Below are 26042 nucleotides of genomic sequence, written 5' to 3' on the forward strand. Positions count from 1 at the left end.
TTACGGATTTATCTTTCTTAGCCCCATTGACATGGAAACCGTTTCCATGACAACTTTGAAACTTATCTGAGTCAAAGGCAATTGACTTCTTTTTAATTCTGTGTTTATGTTCTCATGGGTTTACCCTGTCTCTCTTTGGGCACTGGTATTAAATGACGTTTAGTACATGTGTTTAGTGGAGTTGTGTTGCTAGGATGCAGATTTGGTTGACTTCCTGCTCTGTGAAAGAAACAGACATTCTCCTAAAACATTTATACACTCATACACTCTCGGGCGACACCCAACACTTCTCAAAGAAACTGCAGTCCTTATGTCATCCTGACAACTTGTTGCTTTTTAAAACTCCAGGCTGCAATTTCATGTTTGCAGCCTTAAGAAATTTAGTTTGATTATTTTGTTTTCTTTATTTAAAACTTGAAAATAGGTCAATTGCTAGTATTTCTCTAGAAATACTTTAATGGTGACATGTCCCGGGCACCAGACCATGCTGAGCAGCTTTACTCAGCTCTGCTCTGATCTGCTCCACTGGCCTCAGACTATTATGGGCTTTTTCACACACGGACGTCACCGTGAAGATGGCGGAGGCTGCAGAGGCAACGCAACACCGGTTTTTCTGTCACTGCTGTAAACGTGAAACAAACCCTAAGCTCCCGGTGAGTCTGTTTGGAGAGTGTTGTTATTTCCACACGTGTTGGCCTGGATTCATCCATGCGCTGGAATGAGATTTGTTTGACTTTGTCTTTTGAAAAGCGCAAATATTTAGTATTAAATCATATCTGCTACGATAATAAGCTTTAATATCACTCTCAGCGCTCATTGAGGCGTAATGGTGTTTGTTTTGTTTAATACGCGCTGAGTGCGCACCATGATTTTACATAAGGGAGAGAAAGAAGGGAAGGGAGTCCGTTCTGGCGATTCACGTTGCCATATTTAGAAGCGCCGCCACTGTTGGAGACCTTATGTCCAGTTGTCTTCTGTCAGCTGTGTGTGAAGGGCTGGTCGGGTGTCACCACAGGCTTCTCACAGCGTCACATGGTGCGTTTTAATGTCTGAACAGTCACGTAAGTTATTAGGCTCAGTTTGAGTGTTATTGATTGTGCCTGAGCTGCAGCAGCAGGGAGAGGGAGCGAGCGCACCGTGACGCTATTTATGGCACAGTTACGCACTGACAGTGTTACGACAGACCAATACACACACACACACATGCGCCTCCCAGTCTAACATCTGGACATCTTCTCACACTCTTATCTGAGTACAACATTCATGTATCTGTTCTTTACTATTTATATTTCTAGCAACTTTTACTTTTACTCCACTACATTCACTCTAACCATCTTTGTTAGTACCAAATAAAATCAGAAGAATAATTGCTAAGTGGGACACCACAGTTTTGCCTTTCACACACTTCAACATGGGGTTAAGTGTCTTGCTCAAGGACACATATAGACTGAACCCACAACCTTCCAGTTGAAAGACAACTCACCCTACCACTGAGCCACCATGGCTCAATCCTTGCTTCTCACTTTTTGAATACTTTTACTTCTGAGACATAAGTATCATTTATATCAGAACGTGACTTTTGATACAGTAAATGTCATATACTTTAAGACTTTTACTTAAGTAATATTATAAAAAAAAGTGACTTCAACTTCTACCAAAGTAATTTTCGGAGAAGATACTTGTACTTTTACTCAAGTATCCCTTTAAGGTACTTTATACAAGATGGGATCTGACTCATGAAACAATACCAAGTATACTTCCTCCCTTTGAGTATTTTAGAAATATGACCTTAACCCCATCCAACTTCTGCTTGCAACTGTTTAAATGTAATGTCTTTTACATTTTTAGGTTTTAATACACAGCACATTATGGTTCATTCAGCTCTACCAAGGTTTTCTTTTTAAATAACTGACTTTATTTGAATGTCTTTTAATGCCTTTAATGTCATGCTGTTATTTATTTAACTCCCCATTTGTCTTTCTGTGCTTTTATCATTACCAAATGAGGGTTACACATATATCAATTATACATAAAGGCTTCTATGAAGTTAAAAGTAGGATAAATGATACAAATATGTGATGAAATCGTTAAATATTCCTTAATCATTTACTCAACAGCTTAATATTTCTTAACTTCTTAACATGCTGCACATGCACTAGTAAACCAGTTCAGTGCTTTCTGTGAGTGCAGCACCCCCCGTACCCGTTCTCCTGCATTTCTTATCCAAACATCATCAAAGTCGGCACTGCACATACAGACAGACAGACAGACAGACAGACAGATGTTCGTTACATGTACAGACAGATAACACAACACTTTATTGTAGTAACTAATAATAAGTACAATTTTTAATCAGGAGGTTAGAAAAAGAAAAAGGACATGCAACCCGTGACATTCTACAGTCTGGGGCAGTATTTCCAAAAACAAAGAAAAGATCATAAATACGGTAAATCCTATTGTTACAGTCACATACAATAATAAAATAGTCAAGAAAACAATAATGTGCTGCTATTTTAGTGGCTCTACATATGTCAATGTGATTTAATGGTTAGGGTAAGTGTGGTGTAGTGGTTGGGATGCAAAACTCTTAACTGTGTGTCTGGTTTGATTCTTTCCAGACTGTTTCTGCACTGTCATTCAGAAGAAAGATTAGTTTCAGAACGTCACTGTCCTGCACCTGCACTGATCTCACCGCTCACTCAGCCTCATCCAACACTGGGACACTGTTGTTTTACAGGCTGAATCTTTTCTAGTTCAGGGAATGCACATACTATATCTGTAGCCAATAACCAAGAATGGAGATGGTTACATCCTCATATAAAGGCCTGTAAAGAAATGAGAACTGTATCCAAATAGTTTTGGATAGATTTGAATTGAATATCTATACTGTGTATACTGTATCTTTGCTCTCCTGAAGGACCTGGTTTGCCCCAGATGTGACTCTGGCTTCATTGAGGAGGTGACAGAAGAGTCCAGGTACACCTGAGTTTTGGTGTTTTAATGTACTTTTTTACAAAAAATTAATAAACATACTGTACATCTGTGGTTTATAATGACTGTCATTTTGTGCTCCAGTCTCCTGCAGGACAGCACGTCATCTGCCAGCGAAGACTCAGACTCATTGTTCTCAGAAGTATGTCCTCGTGAATGGCATTTTAATAAGAACACCCCCTTCCTCTGTGGCTTTGTTTGACACATTGCTTCTCTGGTCTCTCTTGAAGTTATGGCAGCTACTGTTTATGGAGCGCTCTGCTCTGCTGTCCCATCCGCCTTCCTCAGGGTCCCGTCCAGATGACAGCCAGCAGGTGTCTGCAGGTCAGACCGGCTCTTTTCCGCTGTCACAGGCTGCTGCTGAGGCCACAGAACCAGAGTCTTCACCCCGGCCTGAGCCGGAGAGGCCGTCCAGGCCTGAGCAAAGGCCTGCAGTGGAAGGGTGTGTTTACATGGTACACAGAGACATCACCAACATCTGCTTTAGAATGCTGTTGATCTGATTTATAAAAAAAGAAAAAAAGTGATTTAGTGTTGTACAAAAGTCGCCACCAATAATGTGATCACTGGCATTTGGATTGGAATGATGTGTAGTAGAAGGGAGAAGAGAGTTGAGGTTAATAGGAGTGTGATAACATTATGGTTGTTTATTATACTTCAAAAATCCCATTAGTCAATTCTATGGCTCAAAAATGTAGCAGTTTAACAGGATAAATGCTTTCTGCTCCCTGCACTACTGCTGTATACACACAACCACTCCCTCAGTCCAGTCTGAGTCCAGTTTTGCTTTTCTGTTCAACAACAAAAATCAACAAAAGTTCATATGCACCACAGCTTTCAATTCTCTGATATTTGACACTGAATACACATTCAATATTTATGAGATAATGTCTATTACTGAATAATTTAAAAAAAGACAAGTGGGTGAAATTGAGATAATGTCATTTCAAATGAGTTGAAAATTTCTCAAGTACATTATTATTGTTGCTGTGGAACATATACTAGTGCGGGGAAAAAGACAATTTTATCTTTGATCTCGTGCACTTTTAATAAGCGGGGGTAACAACTGTTATCTATCAGCACAATTAGGTTTCAATAAATTGAATAATAGATCATCAAATCATAAGCTTCTTTTTACATGAGAACGCTTCCACACGCTCATTTCCCTGCAATTTTGAGTCATTTCCCTCTGGGATTAATGAAGTATTTCTGATTCAGTTTTCATGATCTGATATTTATAAGGTGAAACAGTTCCGCGTTGCATTCATCGATCTCTGTAATCATTCGGCATCTTTTATTCAACCTGCATAAAAGTGCAGTCATAGAAGCCTTCCTCACTTTCCTCATCTGCTTAACGCCCCCTTAACCCTTACTTAGTCGATGAAGGTGCATGAATTGAGACAGCTAAAGTGTGAAGTTTGTGTGTGTGAGGACGCACTACAGCAGACTTGTTTGCTCTCTGTGTTTGCCCTTTCAAGGATTGTACAGCAGGTCTTAGCTGACATCTTCGCCAACAACGGAAACCCTGGTGCTGCACCAGCTGCACTGTAAACGCTCTTTGGTTTTCGATTCACATTATTTACTTTAGATTTCATGTAGCTCTGTTTGACCTCATTTCTCTCTCTCTCTCTCTCACTACTACATTGTTGTTTGCCAGATCCAGCATGTTACAGTTATACGCAAACCCAGCAGACTATGCGTGGGGTCAGGGAGGTCTGGATGCTGTCATCACAGAGGTCAGTGATGTTGGGGAACTGTGGCTACATTAATGTTAGCGTCTTGCTTCATCTACAGCCTAAGATATGTTTATTATGAAGTTATAATTAGATAAAATGTGTTTTTTTTGTCCTCTGCATCCCTGCACCTGTACATCTCTACATTTTATTCTTCTCCCACTCACCAGTTGTTAGGACAGTTGGAGGGTTCAGGTCCACCTCCTGCAGAAAAGGACATGATCTCATCCCTGCCATCAGTTTGCATCTCTAAGGAACAAAAAGGTGGGCTGGCATACACACTGGATCATATTACTAGTCTTAACCCTTTTTCTCTACTTAATTAAACTCTAATTACTAACCCTACTGGCTGGTTTGAAAACGTTGGCCTTTAACCCTTAGAACACAGAGCATTTAGACTGCTTGTTATATTAAAATGTATAGACAGAGGCTATATGAATGTGCAATATAGTGTCTCATATCCTTTTTTTCCAGCACAACCTATAGGCAATCCGGTGAAATTATATATTTATTTCATTTTCACCAACACCTGAGTAAGAAGTAATCAAAATTTTCTAAAATCAGATTGAATTTGTGAAATTTGCGAATACGCTACAGTTTAAAGTTTACTTGGTTGGTTTTTATGAACAAAAACTGTCTATTTTGTGAATTCTGCACAATTATTACTACTCCTGTTTTGTTTTGTTTTTAAATATGAAGACCAAGAAGACACAAAACGCATTTTTGGAGACCTATAAACACACACCCCAGGATGAGTTCTGTATTTTATAGGGCTGAAACAATTACTCGATTCATCGATTATTAATCGAGTGTTTATAGGGAATTAAAGCAATGTCTGAGAAACACTGATCAACATTTTCTGACATTTTATGGACCAAACGATTACTTGATTAATCGAGAATATAATTGACAGATTAATGGATTATGAAAATAATCGTTAGTTGCAGCCCTAGTATTTTATTCCCAATTAAAGGGTGCACCTGTGGCATGGATCCGTGCCATGTGAGCACTAAGGGTAAAATTGTATTTGTAAATGTTTATTCAAATGTAATTTACAGTTTGTTACCAGTCTTCCTTCCTTCCTGTCTTTCATTCTATTCTCATGTCTTTCCATTGCTCCCATTTTTATTTTTTTTTCAGAAGCTGCTAAATCTCCACTTTCACATCTGATTAAACCGGGTCAATATGAAATGACATTGCATTAGTAACACTGTTTTACACTTTACTGGCTTATAATAAGGATTTTGTGCATTTATGGTGTCATGAATCTTAATTTCTGTTCACGGTTGTCTTATTTTGCCTTTCCAGACTGCAGACTGGAGTGTCCAGTTTGTAGGGAGGAGTATTCATTTGGGGAATCTGTCAGGAAACTACCTTGTCTCCATTACTTCCACAGTCACTGTATAGTGCCCTGGCTGGAGCTGGTAAGGACAGTTAATGGCTTGTGGAAAGTCGGATCAGAAGGTCTATTTGATTTGTGACAGTGTGTTGCATGGCTGACTCTTTGCCTGTGGATGATCAAGTTTTTCTCTCCTCTGTCCAAAGCATGACACCTGCCCAGTGTGCCGCAAAAGCCTTGACGGCGTCGATAACAGCCTCCCATCCACAGCACAACCTGCAGGAGATCGTGCTATCAGGGCAGAGCAACAGGAGAGGCAGGCGATCTGAAAAACAAAGTGAACTACTCTACCTCCTTTACTGTTTTCAATAGACATGCTGCTCTCCTCCAAGACAGACTTAAAAAATTGCAGCTTCAGCTTTCATTTGTATCATACATCTCTACCAAGGACTATGGGTTTTTTTTTTTACACAAACATTGTCACTATACAGCACATAAATAAAGGATGTGGCAGTTTTGTTTAAAGTTGGTTTACTCAATGACAACTTCATGCACTAACTAATCACCATCTGTTTTTTTTTTTAAAAAACTCAGTTTAATAGGGAATATATTTCTATACAAAAGTCTGTTATTAAAGCTTAACCTTGTGACCCTCATCCTCTGCTCCTCACTTCATCTTTACTATTATGAGCCATTCAGAGGCAGACGCTGTATATTGACCTTTATGTACCAACCAAATAGGCTATTTTTGTTTCACTGATGTGACAGCATATCATTGGCTAATGTTGTGGTCAGAACTGTCAAGCTTTATTAGATCACAGTGACAGTATACATGGAGATAACACATCGGTTGGGGCTTAATCAAATGAAACAAAGATTTGAGATTTGGTATTACAGAATTTAACTGCTAAATGTTATACTGAATGGTTTGCATTCCGGGAGGAAGTGCACCACTGTCTCAGAGACCACGTTTTCTTTTGTTTGCCATGGTTTATTGTGTCTTCCTCATTTTCTCTGGTTTATATCTGTTGGCTAAATTCTGCTTAAACTTTTGACTTTCGTCAAACAGCAAGGATAGATAAATATGTTAGGTTCACAACAATTGTATCTGTTTATTACTATTAGTGTTATTAACACTTATTACATATCTGTTAGATAATAATATAAATTTAACACTGCTAAAACTTGACTCAGGCCTAGATGACTTTTCTTTTCTTTTTTTCGAATGGGGATTCGAGAACACTCGACTCAGACTCGACCACTGCTGTAACAGAAGAGAAAAACAACGTCATTATGGAGCACAATGATTTATTTATGGGTTAAAGGGCTTCTTCCGTTGCCCTTTCCCTCCGGTACACTGTTTATGTAGTGTAACGTTATGCTGACAGCCTGTGTGGTCGCCACTTTGACAGTTGACTGTTGCATACCAGCAAAACACACCCTCCACCACGTCAAATCACAGCTAACCGCGGAAACCGAAAATAGAGAAATATCGAAACACGCACACACTTTCAAATCAACGACCAGGGAACCGCGTACAACCGACATTTGCACTCCTCTCGTCCTCCCTCCGCCTCCTCCTCACTCCCTCCCTCCCTGGGACCGATAATGCCCGTGTTGTACTGACACTGTACTAGCGATACGGGCTGAGCAGACATGGAGGCCCGACTAACGAGAGAGGCCCATGCTGACACATCCAAGCCCAGCTAACGGCAAGTCGGAGTGGATTTCGGAGCGTCACGGGAGGTTTTACGGATACTAATTGCTGTAAGGAAAGGGGATTTTAACACCGAGGAAGAACGGAGGGAGATCCATTTCGGGTCTCTGTTGATTCAACGCAGCCGCCATTTTGTTGACAGTTAGTGTTTTTTTAATATCTTATACGGCGCTGCATCTGTCATTTTATACAATTGGGATATCATTCACGGTGATTTTGTTCGCGCGTGTTATTGTGCGTTCGTCCTTGAATCAACGCGGTGGGAATTTTTTTTCTTCTCGTTTTAGCTGACTTGCTAGTGCATCGTTAGCCGCCGTAGCTGAGATGTAGTAACACGAGTGCCTGCGAGAATGTGACGGAGATGTAAGATTATGTGCATCACTTGTCCCGGGTTGTGTCATATTCACTCGGTTTTCACAAATTGTGTGGAAGCTGTGGGCGTTTGCTGCTCATTTGTTGTCTCCAACCTGTACATTTTAACTCTGTGTGCACTAAAATGTGCTTAAACCGTCCTCAAAACAGGCTGGTTGATGTATGGCTAGTTAGCTGCTGCCAGTGCCATTGACACAAAACGAAGCACAGGGTGTCTATTATAGTACGGATAGTCGCTACTAGGTTGTTGCAAAAATAAACACAGCACACAGCAACAATGGTTGTCTCGAGAGCCATGTTATTATACATCATTACTTGTTATCATCTAGCTTAATGTGAAAATCCATCATTTGGGATGTCGATGCTTGCACAGCATCGCAACTTTGTGTTTTGGAAGTGGCAAGGTTAATCAGATTGTGTGCGTGTGCATTGATCTCTGATTGAGATTTGTGGCTGCATTCAATATATAATGACCTCGTTATTACATGGCCATCTTGGCCCACGTGAAAACATTTGTAGCTTGAATACACTAACTAGTTTCAGGCTGAGCCTCCTCCAGCTCGTGTTGAGACGTGGACGTGTATCTTAAAAGCAGTTATGGATTGAAAAGCAAGCATCTGATCTTTTTTTTTATCCCCTTTTTTGACAATTCAGCACTTGGAAGATGAGAGAATATGAGGCCACAAGGGAGGACACGGAGTTAAATAATGTGAACACCGTTTCTGGACAATTACAGAGGTGAGTCACTGAATGCAATATGAAAATTAGCTCTATCACTCTATTTGAGGACATTTACTGATATGGTAGATGATTGCCAACGGTTATCGTTTTTCCTATCTCCTGAGCAGGTTTTTAATCGTTAAATGCGAAATTATTTCTCGACCACATGTAGTGTTAATCTGTGCTGTGCTGTGCTGTCAAAATTTTGAAAGAGCATGTCTCTGGGGCAGGATTTGTTCCCCGTAATTATAAGTCTGAGTACATAGCGGTGGATCTGCTGAGTTAATATTAGTAGTTGCATTGGAAATGTGAGGTGATTAGTTCGCTAGAGTATGTTATCTATTCCCTTGAGGTGCAGTGTTGACTGCATCGAAAACCCGAAAGCAGATCATGATATTTGGTTTGTTCATTCACCCACGATTTTTATATAACACGAGGAAAATGCACAATACCATTTAGAATAATATCGTCTTGTAGTTTTGACAGCACAGCACTGGCGTTCATTGGCCTGTTTTATGCTGACGATGTTTGCATGGTACTTGTCAGAGTGACACCTGTCATTCTCGTCTGATTTAATTAAGTCCTAGCTGCAGCCCTTAAATATTTAAGGTTTAAACCCTGTAGCCAGCCCTTTTATGTCAGTGTCATAGCGTTTCTGCGGTACAACAAAACAGAGAATAATCGTAGTAGTAAAGGAATTTGGCTGCTTTCCCCCTGAGCATGGCTCTGTATTAATACCAATAGTGTAAAAGCAGTGGAAATGACACCTAGCTCTGAGGGCAGACGCCAGTCCTCATGTGAATGATGTGGGGGTGGGTGGGTTGGATACTATTGCTATGGCCAAAGGGAAATCAGCAGTTATGAACAACGTGTGCAAAAGTGAAGAGGGAGGGAATAAGGGGAGGAAAGAAATGGGAGGGGGCGCGGGAAGTTGTTTACTACGTTCCTGCCTGCTCTGCCATTTTTTTTAAAGGTTCTTGACCTAATGTAGTTTTTTGATTTTTTTGATGACATTGACATTTGATCCCGTTTTTCTTGTCTCATTCTTTTTTCTGTAAGTTATTGTTCAGGAAGTAATAACAAAAGCAAATGACAGGCATAACTTTTAACAGTATGTGTTTTTATTCTGTTACTTCTGTTTTATTCTGCTGAAATGACTACAGTGAAACCTTAACTGCTTAGTAAATAAATAAGCACTGTGATGCTAAATGTGAAAATTATGTTTTAGTGTTGCGTTTTATGAATCACAAATAAGAAAGTGATTCACCCTATTTTAAGTGTCAGTAAATGACTAGATTAAGAGGTGTTAGGTTAGAGGAATGTTTTGACTCTTCAGGAGGCTTTTCTTTAGACTTATGTTTGGTGCTACAGTGGCTTATTTTTGGCGTAGCTGCTGTCAGGCAGCGGAAGCAGCTAGCATCAGTGTTACGTATGAAAGAATGGGGAGAACATTTGTCACACTGCTTATAAAGGACTCAGAGACCAGAGTCAGGGGGGATGGTGGGTGAAATGTGTTTTTGATTAAAGTAGGAAAACAGTGACAGTTTGTGTGCTGTTACTACTGATTTCCAAGTTTGTTAAATAGAGGAAGTGTATGGAAACACTTTGAGAAATCAGTGAAAGAACACAGAGATTGATGGAGTGTTACAGAAAGGAGGGAGGTGTGATTTGAGTGTGGTATGTGTAGTGAGGGGGAGTCTGCAGTTTTGAGGCGAAATGGAGTGAGTAATTGAAGTAAACACAGAAAGAGGGTGTGGGGGAAGTACAGGCCAGACTCCAAAAATTGGGCTGCATTTACAGTTTCTTCTACTGTTTTCTACATTCATAACCAGAAAACAAATGTGGTGTTCTTAATACTCTGTGTAGGGTAGATTCCCTTTTTTCTTTTTCTATTGTGGTTTAATCATGGCAACTTGTACGACTATGTTGAGGCTCCATTAAGTGGCTTCTTTAGTGCTCATCGCTAATGTAGGGCATGGAGAGACTGCCAAGACATTGATGCTCTATCACTCACTCTCATTTGCTGCTGGCAAAAGGGTGGGAAAGGCGGCCATGTTCGCTGTCTATTCCCAGAGGGCCCAATGTGCTGAAGTCACAGTTCTGAATTGCCTCCAAATGACTCCACACAGAGAAAGCACCTGCTTGGGGGTGAATCCACATTAAATCACTCAGTGGCCATGGGGAGATGTAGACAACTTCATTGAATTGGGCTATGCTCTAAGGTTCACAATTAAGACACATGCAGCACTCTGTTGCCGCTCTGCTAACAGTGCATGAGCAGAATACCTCTATCTCGTGTTTTCCTTGCAACTAATGAGGGAGGTTAAATGATTTCTGAGTTGAATGATGGGACTGTGGTATTAACTATTGACTCTGTATATGCTGGGTTTTGCATTTCTGAGATTATCTCCTCGAGTCCTTAGACCTATGGTTACATTTCTCAGGTAGATGAGTCTTGGCTGTGTAAATAGGTCACAGATTGTTAAAGGCTGTGAGGACAAACACACCATAAAAATTCACCCAGACAGGACAGCCTCTAACTGAATAGATGATAAAAATTGTTGCCCTCCATCTGCTTTGCACCATCACTCATTTGAAGACGTTTCATACCTCTTAGTTGTAGGGCACTTTTTAAAACTGTCAGTGTTTGGTTGATGTTGGGTGTTGCAGTGACTAATGTGGACTTTTTTGTCTGCTCCTCCATTCTTTCCCTCTCTCTCCCCTGCTTTACCTGCTCTTCCTCCTACAGTTGAAGGACGGAGAAAGAGGGCTGGACAGCCAAGGGAGAGAAGCCACCTCAAATCAAGAGCTTCATCCTCACAGTTACCCCCTCTCCCCCCTTTCCCCTCTCCCCTCTCCCCCCATCCCATTCCCTGAGAAGATCTCTACCTGGTATCCCCAACCTTCCCTCCCGTGCAAACTTGTACACTCCCTAAAGTTGTGATGGATCAGAAGATGCAAGGGGGAACTGCAACTCCTCCCCCTCTTATCTCAGGTGCACCAACTGGAGAACGAGAAAAGGAGGGAGGAGGTGGAAGAAAAGAGGATGAGGATGAAAAGAAGAGAGATAGAGAGAAGGATGGAGCTGCCACTGTCTCAGCTGGTACTGGAGGGGCAGGCACAGGTGGTCCAGGAGGTGCTGGTGGCGACCAGTCACATTTCTCCATCAAAGAAAGCAGCCTGTCTGAAGGCAATGTCAAACTTAAGATTGGTCTTCAAGCAAAGCGCATGAAGAAGCCACCTAAAATCCTGGAGAATTATGTGTGCCGGCCAGCTTTCAGGGCCACTGTGCGGCACACAGGGCGTGGTGGAGGCGGGGCTCGTGGAAACCGTGCAGCAACAACAAGTGATGGGCCAGGCAATCAAAGTCAGAGTCCTTCAAATGGCAGGGAAAAAGAGAGGGAAAAGAGTCCCAGTGTCAACAGACCACCCCCATCATCATCCTCAACCCCCTCTGCGAAAGCTCCTACACCACCTCCTACTGCTCCTCCTCTTGCCAGCACTACCACCATGTCATCCTCCCAAGTAAATGGGAGTGCTCCATCAAAAAGGGTGAGGAGGGAGAACATAGTAAATTAATGTACTTTTATTCAACAATAGATCACTTATTATTGACAGTCAGCATGTTAACCAATGCATTATTAATGTTTTTTTACATTACTTTCTTTGAATGTTCTTAGTCCATTATTGGTAACATAGTGGCCCACAACTAGGTTACCCAAGTAATCACCATGTTATTGCACAGATAAAGAGCAGAACATAAATTGTTCTCTAGTATTCTTTGTGTCGTCTGTTGGCCTGTCTCTATTCATCAAGCACTGCCCCCCTGGTCTCCTTCCGTCTGTGGCATCTATCCACTGTCTCTGCATGCCCATGCCCCCCCCCCCCCCCATTTGACCCTTCTATCCAGCTTACCCTCTCTGTCCCCAGTCTGACCCCGATTAAATGTTAGTTGAGCGTAACAGCCCCTCCCCCAGTTTGCCCTGAAAGTAGCATTGCACATAAAATGTCAACAATAAGTAGAATTTTGTATAGGGTTAAAGAAACCTATTTTGCGTGCTACTATAATATGCAATGTTTATCTGATCTCACAGATTAAGTGTGACTGTATTATCTAGTGTTTAGAGACTGCAAGTGCATCTGTGTAATTGTATTTCATAAATGTAATTCTTCATCAGTTACCACCTAAATGTTTTCATTAATCACTGGCCATCTTGTGTTGTTTTTTTATATATATATATGTGTGTATTTTGCAGGGTCCATCAAAGATAGACTGCAAGTCTGACACAAAGCCAGACACAAAAGCAGCAGCCGCCACATCTGAGAGACCTCTTAACCTTCACCGCCCTCCACCAGACAGTAAAACGCATTCCTCTGGGAAGAAAGCAGCAACTCCACAACTCAATCCCCGGACATCCTCACCTTCTCCACCACTACCTGCATCAAAAGAACCCAGCTTTGACAGTGTTAAAACACCTCAATACACCTACAGCACTGAAAGTCAAAGAGACAAGGACAAGGCTGTGCAAAACTGGGGAGCACCCACAGTCACTGAGAAGTTAGCGCAACTTATAGCGACATGTCCACCATCAAAGACCCCAAAGCCAGCAAAACCCACAAAGATTGACCCCACTCCACCTCTCCCAAGCTCAGGCTTTATGGCCCCCACAGCTAAGCAGCGAGACAGGGCTATGGCCAATAGAAACACATACTCAAGAATGGTCCACCTTTCTCCGCCACCTCCTGTATCACGACCACCTGGTCGGCCTTATGGTTCTAGGAATAAAGACAGTGTTATGGAAAATTTACCCGGCTTGACACCACTGAGGAAGGAGGACACAGATGGGGCTGGGAAAGCAAGTAGCAGCATCAATATGAATAGCAGTAACAGCAGTAGTCGCAGCAGCAGCCCAGCACTCACTTATGGCAGTAACCACCTGTCACCCATGTCGAAGGATAGCAACAACGAAAACAACATCAGCAGCATTTCTAAGCCACAGTCGCGTCCTTCTCACTGCCAATCTCAAACCACGTCCTTGCCATCTTGTCCAATAACATCCTCCAACATCAGCTCAGCTGAGCAGAGGACAGTGAGTGCAGTGAGTCACCTGGGTTCCCCTGTTCCCTCACAAGGACACCATGCACGTGAGAGTCCCACCCTGGCAGAAGAAAGCAGTGCAAGTGATAGGGAGCAGGACAGGGACAGTCCCAGAGACTTAACAAAAGGCCCTCCACTAACAGGAACAGGAAACCCTGAAGGGAAAGACAAGGGGACTAATACTAAGTCATTGCGAGTTGAGAGGGGAAAGAGCTCTAGTCCAAACAAGCGCAGTCCAAACTGGGAGAGTAACAGATATGTTAGGACTATCAGTCCCCCTGAGTCTTTTAGACAAAGGGTACCTTCCCCACCAGAGCCAGATGGTGAAGAAAGTGGCTCACAGACGCCCCTCAGAGATGACTCTCCAGATTCATCCCTAGACTCTCCCTCAGAGCAGGACAGCAAACCCCTTAAAAAACGCAGGGGGAGGAAACCCCACTGGACACGTTTTTTGAACAAAACACAGAGTCAAAGAACATGCCAGGATAGTCCTTTTGACCAGGTCACAACAACTATGTCTTTATCTTCAAGCTCTGAAACACAGTTGCCACCAGTTAAAAGACCAGTGGGACGGCCTCCCAACCCAAATAAGGTCAAACCAAATCCTGTGCCACAAACTCCAGTGTCACAGCTTTTCCCATCACAACCTAAGAAAAGGGGAAGGCCAAAGTCCAAAATGCCAAGGCTTGATGCTCCAGGCCATGGGCACCCTCCTAACAAGCTGGCCCCTTCCAAGGTCTTTTCATCATTACTAAAGTCTAAAGAAGAGCAGGACCCACCTGTTCTTCACCCAGAGGTAGATTTCAACCCTCCTAAACCTATGCCTAGAAAACGTGGACGTCCCAAGCGCCTTCCCCCTACCTTACCCCAGGAGGGTCAACCTCCTACATTGGCTCCAGAGGCTGGAGACATGGGAGACAAACGTTTCCACAATAAGGGAAATGGGCAGCTTATTATGAAAACTATCATAGGTAAGATCAATAAGATGAAAAGTATGAAACGGAAACGCATTCTCAGTCAAATCCTTTTAGGCCCACGACCAGAGGACACCCCCAAACTTGCTACCAGTGGGGTGGCTGGCCCTGTGGAATCAAGCACTCCATCGTTGTCCTCCCTGGCGGCTTCTTTTGGGGGGAAGCTTGGGCCACAAATAAATGTTAGTAAAAAGGGCACAATATATATGGGTAAAAGGAGAGGCCGTAAACCAAAAGCAATGGGTAATTCCATGGCGTCAACACCACCACCAGAACCCTTTCTTTCCCCCAACACCACTTCCCCTCTTCATCACCATCAACAGTCCCAGCAACAGCACCATCTCTCCTCTTCAGAAGTCTTTCCCTCGCCCTCCCTTTCTCAGTCTAGTGGAGGCCACAGCCCCATCAGTGATGCCAGCTTTGTTGAGCCTGGCTCAGTGCACTTTGCAAATCATACTCACTATTCTAACTCCCATAATAGCCACAACACATTCTCTTTCCCTCCCCCAACTTTTTCAGCTCCTAATTCTCGCAATACAGGACTGGGCTCGTCATCATCTATGGTTACAGCAGCTTCCCAGAAAAAGTCTTCTTGTCGTGGATACCATCATCACCACCAACATTACAGGCAGCACTACCATTATCATAAGCTTTCCCCTCCCCGGCCACTTCATCCCACCTCCCCTGCCCCCCTCAGTGAGCTCAAAGAAGCCACTCCGTCACCAGTCAGTGAGTCACACAGTGAGGAGACAGTGCCCAGTGACAGTGGTATAGGAACAGATAATAACAGCACTTCTGACCGTGGTGAGAAAGCTGGAGGGGCGGGTGGCCTGGGTGGAATTGGGATGCCACCTGGGATGGGCAGTGGATTATTAATGTCTGGTGTCATTGGTTCAGCAATGGGTCCAGGGGTAGGCCTTAATTCTAGAGGCAGGCGGCGACACTCTGCTGTGCTTATGGAACATCCCTCTCCTTCGCCATCACCTCATGGGACAAGGTCACCACCTGATCCCCGGAGACCTCATCCGGCAGCCCCTGCCTCCTCCTTAATGGGACACAAGGAGAAACATAAGCACAAGTGTAAACGCCGCAGTCATGGATGTCCTGGCTATGATAAGCTAAAGAGACAGAAAAGGAAACGCAAGAAGAAGTACCTGCAACTGCGCTCCCGCCGGCATGACCCAGACTTTCTTGTTGAGCTGGATGACATTGTTTTGAGATTGAGTGAAATACGGATAGCACACCGTACTACAGGGCATCGGCTCAGTAGTGGAATAGGCATAGGTGCTGGAACGAGTAGAGTCCCAGGGGTAGGGAACAGGGCCAATGCTGGCATAGGAGGCACAGGTGGCCCTCCTCCACATCATTATGTCCACAGGGACCTCCTGCCTACAATCTTTAGAGTTAACTTTGGCAGCTACTACTCCCATCCTGCATACTCCTGTGACCCATTGCACTATGTTCGTAAACCAGACATGAAGAAGAAACGGGGACGGCCTCCAAAACTGAGAGAGTCCATGTCTGAGGTTCCCTTTGTACCTGGACTTGGTTTCCCACTGTCCAGTGGAGGATTTTACCATCCCTCATACACTGTTCCTTATTCCTCCGGTCCCCTTGGTTTAGGTTATTATAGAGGCTATCCTACAGCCAGTGCCCTCTATCCCCACCCACACCACCAGTCACAGCACACAGCCCCATCACACCATGCTCACCACTCACCGTCTTTCCCCCCTCCTCCTCCCACATCTTACATGCATCATCACCACCCTTCACATCTTTTGCTGAACCCCTCGAAATTTCACAAGAAGAAACATAAGCTACTTAGGCAGGATTTCCTTGGGGGAGGAAGGTCCCCCGTTCTGTACCCACCCATGTCCTCTGAGCTATCCTTCAACTGGCATCATAAACACAAACACAGACACAAACACAGGGAGCGCTGTGCTGAGGAGGACAGGGAGGAAGGAGCAAGAAGTGGATCAGGGAGCCGGTCTAATGCAGGGATATCCGACAACGGAGCTTCAGGAAAAGGAGAGAGGGTTAGCAGTTTGGGAATGGCTGAGTCTTTACAGAGATGCCGCTATGGACGAGACCCCCCCAGCACCAGTGCCAGCAAGCAAACTGGTGCCACGTCTGCTAACTCCCCTTCTTCCTCCTCAACCTCATCTGCAGAGAGGTACAAGCGGAAAGAGAGCTCACTGTCCTGTCTAGGACCCTCCAGGCTTACAGTGGGTAGCAGCTCAAAAGGCCACCACCCAGTAGAGTCCTGGTTCAGGATGGGCAACTCTGAGGCAGACTACTCTCAGCTTTCACGGGGTCATGTAATGCCTGGCCAGGGTCCCTTCTCAGATGGACGGGCTGAAGACCCAGCTGACTGCTCAGACAGTGAGGAGGAGGATGAGCCTCTCACACCCACAGAGGATGCACAACCTGGAGCCCATGATTCTCCAAACCTTACAAATCTCTTTGCCTCTGCTCTCACCCGCGCTACGCTGAAGGGGGGAAAGAACAGAAAGACTGACCTAGTACCAGAGAGCTCCAGCTTTTCCCGTGGGGACCGACCCATTGGTAAAGACCACTCAACATCAGCAGAGAGGAGAGAGTTGGGTAAGTCCCATTTTGTTTAGTTTATTAAAACAGTTATTTGTATAAATAAGTTTTAACAGTGAGCAGTCATCGATAAACCAATGCATTGTTAACAGCATTTGCAGAGCTGTTTTAAAATTATGAAAACCTTCATCAACCAATGTAAAGAACAGCAGTATGGAATTATTTGCATTTATTTTTTATTATTTTATACAACAAATTGATAATTGTATCATTAATGCTGCTTTAAAAGCATCTGAACTTGAGTTATTCAGTGGCGGAAACTCCATTGACCCAAATTAAATCTCACATTGTGAATGTCAGTTTTGCATTAAAGTAATTTTAAAGTAGTTCAGATGTATTTGTATCAAGAATTATGTGGTTGTACATGACTGGTTGATGTCTGATGAGCTTTATGGCACTATTGAATTAAAATATTATTGCTGTCAAAACAAAACAATGAATTTACAAATGCACCGATAATATGGCTTATTCGGTTTCCTTATTTTATTTTTTGCTCACAGGTCAAGGCATGTACAGCTGCATATATAATGTATACTGGGTAGTTTCTATTAGTTAGATGACTGGCACTGCATGGAGTCAACAAGAGAGGTGTATCCACTTAGGACAGTCTTGTTCTGAACATTGATTTGGCATGCACTTGTTTACACTCGTGAAACAAAACTTGTTTTCTATTCTTTGTGAAAATAGTATGTTTTTGGCCTCTTGCTGGTATGAGCAGTTGTCATGGTCATTGTTGCTGCCCATCTCACAACAACACCACTCACTCATCAAGCTAAACTAATTGACAAATCGTCATTTGGTATTAGAAGGGGTGGGACACCTCTGAGTTTGTTTGTTTTATTGAAACCTTTGGTGAACTAAATGAACAGGGACTGGGAGCTAATGTTAGCTTGTGAGCAATGCCCCCCGACTTAAATCCACCACTGATTTGAGGAATATGCATTAGAGCAATAACTCTTGCCCATCAGATGGCAGAACAAGAGGACTATCAAATCTTGCTTGATACTGTTGCAGTGAATCTTAATGTCATCAGAAAATCCTTCACAGTGTTGAGAAATAGAGTAGAGGTAACCACTGAAACCATCCATACCTCAGTTGTGGTTCGAACAACACTGGAAAATTATCAGATCTGGCTATGTAGCCATAGTGGCTTTTCACCATTTGAACATAGAAAGTAGTAAGCGGTATTGTGAAAAAAAAAGTCTCTTTGAACAACACTGTGACATCCCCTGTGCATACACTATTTGACATTTGGTAGCTCTTACTAGTGGTTACAGGCCTTGCAAAAAAAGAAAAGAAAGACAAACATACATAGTGACTAAGGAAGGCCACAGTAGGCCACAGCTGATATAGCATTTCTGCCAGAGCTCATCTTACTGCAGGGGTGGAGTGTTTTGTTAACATGCTATATTTAGTAGACATTTACCTAAAAGGTCCACAATGTGAGGGCTCGCTCTACCCTTAAGTATAACCAGCACCTAGGTTGAGCTGGTGTCGCTGTACCGCAATGGTTTTGCCATCAGCTGCACATATGCACTAAAACGTATATGTTTGTGTGTCTGTATGTATGAGCATTGTACAGGCTTTCAAGAGTGTCACTTTATGTTTATGTGCATGCCATTAAGAGAGATGGGAAGCAGTAAGATGCCAAATGAGGCAGTTTAAAGGAAGACAGTGTAATCCTGGATTAGAGCTCAGAACCTGTGGTCACCCAGCAGTCACATGCATAAAAATGTAGTCGGCTAAATGTGGGATGGGATACAGGGCATGTTGGAGGTAAATGGGTGCATATGGAAGGAGAGGAAGAACAGGGACTATCAGGGAGGTCATGGATAAGATTTAGCATAAAGAGATGGTTTAAATAGGTAATTTCTAAGTCAACGAAAGAAAAAACTACGTACATACAATACAACAACATACATAAATACAACAAAGAATGGTTTTCTAAGGCCAGTCGGGGGAGGAAGTAGGACGAAGGTCAGGATGATCAGGCGCAGGAGAACAATTTTAATGATGGAAAGATTGAGAGCAAGGACAACCATAATAGATAGAAAATGGAAAGGGAACAATGGAAGACAATGATGAATTATTAGTTTCAGAATAATGTAAATGAAGGAAAAATAGAAATCTGAGATGTTTGAGAATTAAATGGTATGAAGGAACAGCTTAGACAAGTTAAATAGATGCTCCAAGTATGGATATAATGGTATTTTGTTGTTTGTGATGAAAAATATATCTTACTGTTGACCCTAGGCAGCTTGGTTGAGACATAGTCATGGAACAGAATTACAGTTTTCTGAGTGTTTATGGTCTCAGCAGTTGCTATGTAGTTATGTATTAATTTGTTGTGTCTCTGTCCAGGGTCATCAAGTATTAAGTCAAGAGGTGTTGCCCTCCCGACCCCTGAAGCATCGGAGGGATCCCTGCACCACCGGCAGCAGCACCATCACCAGCCTTCTCTCTTTCACTCCCATGGCTCTGCCTCCTCATCCTGCCTCTCTCCCTCTCAGGACTGTTGCCTGGATGCCTCCCTGCCCCACCACTCCCATCGGGCACAGCCATCCAAACACAGCCTGCACCACGTCAACAAAATCTTACGTGCCAAGAAACTGCAGAGACAGGCCCGTACAGGAAACAATGTGGTGAAGAAGAGGGGCCCCGGGCGTCCCAGGAAACACCCCTTACCCTCTCCACCGCCATCACCACCCCCTGTTGTTGAGTTGAATCCGACCTGGCACAAGGACAGAGGGGTGGAGCGGCCTGCAGGGGTCATGGGGTGGGAGGGGGATACTGTGACAGATGCTATCGAGTCAGTTGTCCAGGGACAGCATAGAAAAGGCCAGAAGAGGAAGCACTGGGAGAGAGATGGCGATGAGGAAGAGGAGGAAGAAGAAGTAGGAGAAGAGGACAGGGATGTAGAGGAGCCTGTGGAGCAACTGCCAGAAAGAGAGGAGAACCTGGGCAACCTGGTGGCAAGGTCCAGAACTGGCACAGGGAGAAGCTGGCTTACTCAGGAGGAGCTCCAGCACTTTCGCGGGTAAGCAAATTATCACTGTTGCATGATAACCTTTATAGCCCACAAGTCTCAGCTGTGGGATACAAGCAATGATTCACAGTAAGAGCTAATGTTAGGATTCAGTGCTGTATACATAGGAACTTTTATTAAATTCAAACATCACTAGAAACCAAGACATGTTTCTATTTTTAGCTCAATGGAAAGCAAGCCAGATGGCCACTGCTCCCCAGAACGCCCAAGCACTGTCTCCAGGGAACAAGCTCCACCCATTCCCATAACCAGCCAACGGGAGAAACGAGCAGCCAGGCCCCCAAAAAAGAAGTTCCAGAAGGCGGGGCTATACTCTGATGTGTACAAGACTGAAGAGTGAGTGCCAAAAATATCTGAAAACGGCAATCTGTGATTCTTGTTTTGATTTAGATACAAACACATCATACACATTTTGTCTCGAAAGCTCACGTTTTACTCTTTCTTCTCACCATGTAGTCCCAGGAGTCAGCTTCTGCAGCTAAAGAAAGAGAAGCTAGAATACATACCAGGGGAACACGATTATGGATTGTTTCCAGCTCCTATACATGTTGGTGAGTGTCATACTGTGTAAACATTATTTGCACTACATGTAATGACTATCATTTATACACCAGTCTTTTTTTCAGTCAGCTGAATACATTTTTGAGTGAGTAAAACCAGGAAATATCTTTTTACTAGTTGATTAGATTTGATTAGATTAGACTTTATTGATGTTGCTGCCGTTTAAGGACAGAGAATAAAATAGAACACAATAGAATAGAAAGAACACAGTAGAATAGATAGAACACAATAGAATGAATTAAAACAAATTTGTAGTGTAAAGTATTAAATAAGATGTACAAAAGTAAAAAGACACGAATAATCAACCAATAAACATTTATTTATTTTATTGGTTTGCTTTATTTTCAGCCATGATAAGTTGACAACATTTTTGTCATAAGGCTAAACGTCTAACTGACATACACACTGAATATAACTGTGGAGTCAACAAAAAAAAAAAAAAAAAATGTCTTTGTTTTACAGGGAAGTACCTGAGAATGAAGCGCATTGATTTCCAGTTGCCTTATGACATCTTATGGCTTTGGAAACATGATCAGGTGAGTAATTGCAATGAGCAATACATGGTTTGAGGATTTTCCCATACAGTCGCATACAGGAAGTTTAAATAGTTAATTTTTTTCTGTCATCAAGCCATTTTGTATTCACTCATCTGTTATTGTGTTTCAGCTTCACAAGAGGCCCGATGTCCCCCTTTATAAAAAGATCAGATCAAGTGAGTATCTGGCTTTGATCTAATAATCTTGCCAATACTGTATATGTAACTGGTAGTCTGATTATTTAAGTTAGCAAAAAAAGTGAGTATGTTAATATATGAGACACAGGGATGTTTGCTTCACTGGTTGCCATGGTTGCTTTTACTGTTATTCATGTAATTAGTTACTAGGGCTGTCACTTTTGATTCAAAATTCAATATTACTTGAAACCTGGGGTCTAAGGTTCACGTTTGAGCTGTAAAGACCTGTTTGAAATTCATACTGCGATATTGTCGGTCATTTGAAGTAGTACCCTTTAGGATCCAGCAGAGGGCTCTCCTAAAGGTTTCCGATCATAAGACAGTGTCTGTGCACAAGAGGTACCTGTTCAAACCGAGTGACTCTGGCAAAGGCAGCTTCAGCAGCGACAGCAAGCCTACAGGAAGGAGATTTCTCTCTCTGCAGACAGCAAGCTGAGTCTGGGGTGCAGCAAGTAACCACAGCTTTCTGTAAGCTGGCTCATACATATCTGTGTGTGCCAGGGGACATCTGTGCACTCTGGGCGCATGTTCTCCTCCATGGATAACATTGTAAATACAAAGAGAGCCACACTCAAACCTGATCAGGTTGACAGACTTGTGTTTTAAGCAAATAATATCAGAAATTGAGTCAGGCCATGACTATTGATTCTATGTTTTAACATAAAACCAATGTTACGTTTTTTTGTAAAAGAAAAGAAAAAAAGGTGTTGGCACTTCCTGCCGTTGTCAGTGATTTCATGTTCAGGTAGTGTTTATTCCATCCTACTCTGTCACTGGTTCTTAAAATGTGACACAACTATCCCCTGTTTGTATTGCAGATGTCTATGTGGATGTGAAGCCTCTCTCTGGTTATGAAACAACGACATGCAGCTGCAGACCTTCTGACTGCTCACCTGAAAAGGGCTGTCTCGATGAATGCCTGAACAGGTAAGGACGCATTATTGCCCATTGTTTCAGAAAACCACCACTCCGATTCAGTCTTATTTATTTTGATATAATGCTGCTGGAAAGTTGTTTGGTCATCAAAAAAGCACATGGATTTGGAGGGGTTTAAAATTGTGTCACAAAAAAGTGAAATGTATTTAACTGGCTTTTTTTCCAGGATGAGCTATGCTGAGTGCTCTCCCAGTACCTGTCCATGTGCTGATAAGTGTGACAACCAACATATCCAGAGACATGAGTGGGTGCAGTGTCTGGAGCGATTCCGTACTGAGGGTAAAGGCTGGGGAATCCGCACCAAGGAAACTCTCCGCTCTGGACAGTTTATCATCGAATACCTGGGAGAGGTTGTAAGCGAGCAGGAGTTCAGGTGAGATATGTCAGAAAGATTCCTGTTGAATGGTAGACGAGGATGTCAACATATCATCACACACAAACCTGTTTATTAATCTTCCACTACTTTCTTCCTACTTCGATTTAGGAGCCGTATGATGGAGCAGTACTTCGCCCACAGTGGCCAGTATTGTCTGAACTTGGATAGTGGCATGGTGATTGACAGCTATCGAATGGGCAATGAAGCACGCTTCATAAACCACAGCTGTGAACCCAACTGTGAAATGCAGAAGTGGTGGGTATCATATCAGCAAGTGTGCTTGTTATATGTTGTTACTAATTGATAATTGTCTAACTTTGATTTCAAATGAAAACATAATGCATTCACTTACAATATGTACTGTAAATACAAAATAGTAATTTCCATTAAAAGTTCTCTAAGAATAGGTTTTAACATTTAAGGTATGATAGGTAGATCAGTGCTCAGAGTAAGTTAAAGACACAGAAAGCTGAGATTCTTGCTGGATTGTTGTGCGATGAGAGAGGGAGAAGCTTGACTGGAGAAAGATCCAGCTTGATCATTCTCTATTTTGTTTTTTTAAAGCTTCTGTCGCTTAAGATTAACGGAGTGGAAAATAAACTAGCCCATTATGCAAATAGTTTCACTTAATTGCTTTCCGTTTGTGCTTGATGATTTGGATGAGATGGGTAATTTCTTACTCTATGTGTATGAGGTAAACAGAGTTGAATGTATCACAACAGACCGGAAGGATATTCACTATTGGAATAATATTTTTGCTGGGGAATGGTCCATATTGAACCCAAATAGGCCATCCACGATTTTTTAATCGTAGCAGAAATAATGTTAAGAAGATTTTTGCTAAACCACTGCATCCTTGGATACAGTTAAGTAGTCACAGTGGATGCTAGGAAATATCTTGTCCAAGTTGTGGTGTCTGACACACACACAATAAGGGACACATGCAGCAGGTGCACTTAATTGTAAATGAAAAAGCATTGCCAGGAAACCCTAACTTTATTAATAAGGTTTTGTGGTGGTAATCTGATGAGATTACCTAAATCACAATGCCCGTGCTCAGAAACCTAAATGGTCTTGCACATGCCAATTCACTGGTTTCCTGGTGGATTGCTCTCACAGCATGGCTAAATCCATGGCAATCAGAGACTTCCTTCCCTGTGCCTGAATTTACGATGTGAAAACTGCCTGGTTTCTCATGTGTATGGGGGGGTCTGCACCTTGTTTCCCTGCAGGGGATTTGATTATGGACTGCTAAAGACCAACCATCAAACTGTATCCTCTGCCCTCTAGCATAGACCAGCTCATAATCTAGGGCACTAGTCTGTGCATGTGTATGGGTGTTTAAAATGTATAGTGGCTGGGCTGAAAAACTCCACAAGGACGGAGGAGATTTTCAGCACAAAGCCTGACGAGTCATCCATCTTGTCACAGAAGAGAGATTACATGCAGCCGGGCCTTAGATACAGCTGTAGTGCCTGAAGACAATGCGCTGAACCAGCTTTTTATCCCTATAGAAAGAATTGGCTGCCAGAGAGTAGTGCACTTTATTCTTAGAAGAATAGAGAAAAACCCAGAGTACTACTTTGTTTAGAAAGGAGAAAAAGAGATTACAACATGTTGATTGCCGATTCGAGCAAACTAAATCAGGACAGTCCATTCCTCCTTAAGTTAAATTGTCTTTTAACAGCAATATTGCAAACATGAAGTTTTACTTAATGAAATGTATGTAATTAACATGTGCTCCTTTTCATGCAAGGCTCTTCAGTCTCTTTTAAGATACAGGCACTGGCAGTGAATCACTTCTTATCCCAAGCTCGGTGAACAGTTGAAATGTAATCTTCACAGAGCTTTTGAGCTCTCAGTTGATCATTGTCAACATCTTTCACTGTTGACCTGTAACGGACACACTTGGCTGAGCTAGAATGCATGAACTGAACCTGTGAGGTGTAGTGATTCCATGTTGACTGGAAACATTTCCTGTTAGTATACATAAAAAAAATCCATGTTACTCTTACTCTGGCTTTAACCAAAGCATATTTCTGAGTGACATCAGTATCCCCATAAAATATGGGCAATGAATTCCTAGAAATTATGATAGAGCACTTCTGGACAGATCAAATTACACACTGGTCCAGAAGAGGGATTACATCAAAATGTCTTTCTAAATATTTTGCTTTCTTTTAATCACTGTGTCACGTAAGCTAGCTTTCACTCATCCTGTTTTTTTTTTTTACTCCTCTTAGGTCGGTTAATGGGGTGTACAGAATTGGCCTCTTTGCTCTCAAGGACATCAACAGCGGCATTGAGCTCACCTATGACTACAACTTCCATTCCTTCAACACAGAGGAGCAGGTGATGCATGTCATTTTATGTCTTTGTTGAAAAACAGTTTGTTCAGAGCTGCTTCTGCTTTAGCAAAGCCATTTTCTCGCTACATGCAACTCATCGCTTTCCATTGTACTTTTTTTCCTGCCTTTTAGCAAGTGTGCAATTGTGGCTCAGAGAGTTGCCGGGGCATCATCGGAGGTAAAAGCCAGCGTATTAACGGCCTGCCTGCAAAGACTGGAGGGACTCGGCGACTGGGTCGACTTAAGGAGAAGAGGAAGTCCAAACACCAGCTCAAAAAAAGAGTGCGTAAAGAATGTTAATATTAAACTGAGAACCTGTGTTTTGTAATTAAGATTGTGTAGACTGTGTAAAGGAAAACAATCCCTCTGGAGAAAATACACTTGAGAAAAAGAGAGGTTAATGGTTTGATGTAAAAGTGTTTAGATAGTGTTACATAAAAAAAATACAACATAGCCTGGCAATCAGGTGCAGTGTCTATGTAGGCCATGAA

At 42.6% G+C, this 26042-nt stretch overlaps 2 protein-coding genes across 4 annotated transcripts in view; both read left to right on the plus strand.

Moving 5' to 3' along the window:
- Window positions 1-382: 382 nt before the first annotated feature.
- Window positions 383-6719, plus strand: rnf115b (ring finger protein 115b). Of its 2 annotated transcripts, none has more exons than XM_058619298.1 (9): window positions 383-653; window positions 2918-2976; window positions 3076-3133; window positions 3280-3446; window positions 4470-4538; window positions 4649-4727; window positions 4895-4988; window positions 6033-6148; window positions 6270-6719. In XM_058619298.1, exons 1-9 carry the CDS (start codon window positions 576-578, stop codon window positions 6390-6392), a joined length of 843 nt encoding a protein of 280 aa, XP_058475281.1. In that variant the 5' UTR covers window positions 383-575; the 3' UTR covers window positions 6393-6719. The 2 variants fall into 2 exon arrangements, with proteins under 2 accessions (XP_058475281.1, XP_058475280.1); XM_058619297.1 differs by having other exon boundaries at window positions 405-653; window positions 3222-3433.
- An 870-nt stretch (window positions 6720-7589) lies between these two features.
- Window positions 7590-26042, plus strand: part of ash1l (ash1 (absent, small, or homeotic)-like (Drosophila)) — a 29601-nt gene continuing 11148 nt past the window's right edge. For both annotated transcript variants that reach the window (XM_058618432.1, XM_058618433.1), the window contains exons 1-14: window positions 7590-7830; window positions 8807-8890; window positions 11622-12424; window positions 13129-17548; window positions 19913-20588; window positions 20760-20933; window positions 21054-21148; window positions 21621-21694; window positions 21825-21870; window positions 22710-22818; window positions 22994-23200; window positions 23312-23458; window positions 25447-25555; window positions 25684-25833. In XM_058618432.1, coding sequence (XP_058474415.1) covers window positions 11816-12424; window positions 13129-17548; window positions 19913-20588; window positions 20760-20933; window positions 21054-21148; window positions 21621-21694; window positions 21825-21870; window positions 22710-22818; window positions 22994-23200; window positions 23312-23458; window positions 25447-25555; window positions 25684-25833 — 6816 coding nt within the window. In that variant the 5' untranslated portion in view covers window positions 7590-7830; window positions 8807-8890; window positions 11622-11815. The remainder of the gene's footprint in view (window positions 7831-8806; window positions 8891-11621; window positions 12425-13128; window positions 17549-19912; window positions 20589-20759; window positions 20934-21053; window positions 21149-21620; window positions 21695-21824; window positions 21871-22709; window positions 22819-22993; window positions 23201-23311; window positions 23459-25446; window positions 25556-25683; window positions 25834-26042) is intronic.

The sequence above is a fragment of the Solea solea genome, chromosome 20 (genome assembly GCF_958295425.1).
Source record: "Solea solea chromosome 20, fSolSol10.1, whole genome shotgun sequence".
NCBI lineage: Eukaryota > Metazoa > Chordata > Actinopteri > Pleuronectiformes > Soleidae > Solea > Solea solea.

Bases quoted from the DNA above. Each gene is read 5' to 3' on its own strand.
- rnf115b (XM_058619297.1), top strand. From the start codon at position 576: ATGGCGGAGGCTGCAGAGGCAACGCAACACCGGTTTTTCTGTCACTGC. The intron at 2,977-3,075 runs GTACACCTGAGT...TTTGTGCTCCAG, and splicing joins GAGGTGACAGAAGAGTCCAG to TCTCCTGCAGGACAGCACGT. The intron at 4,989-6,032 runs GTGGGCTGGCAT...TTGCCTTTCCAG, and splicing joins CATCTCTAAGGAACAAAAAG to ACTGCAGACTGGAGTGTCCA.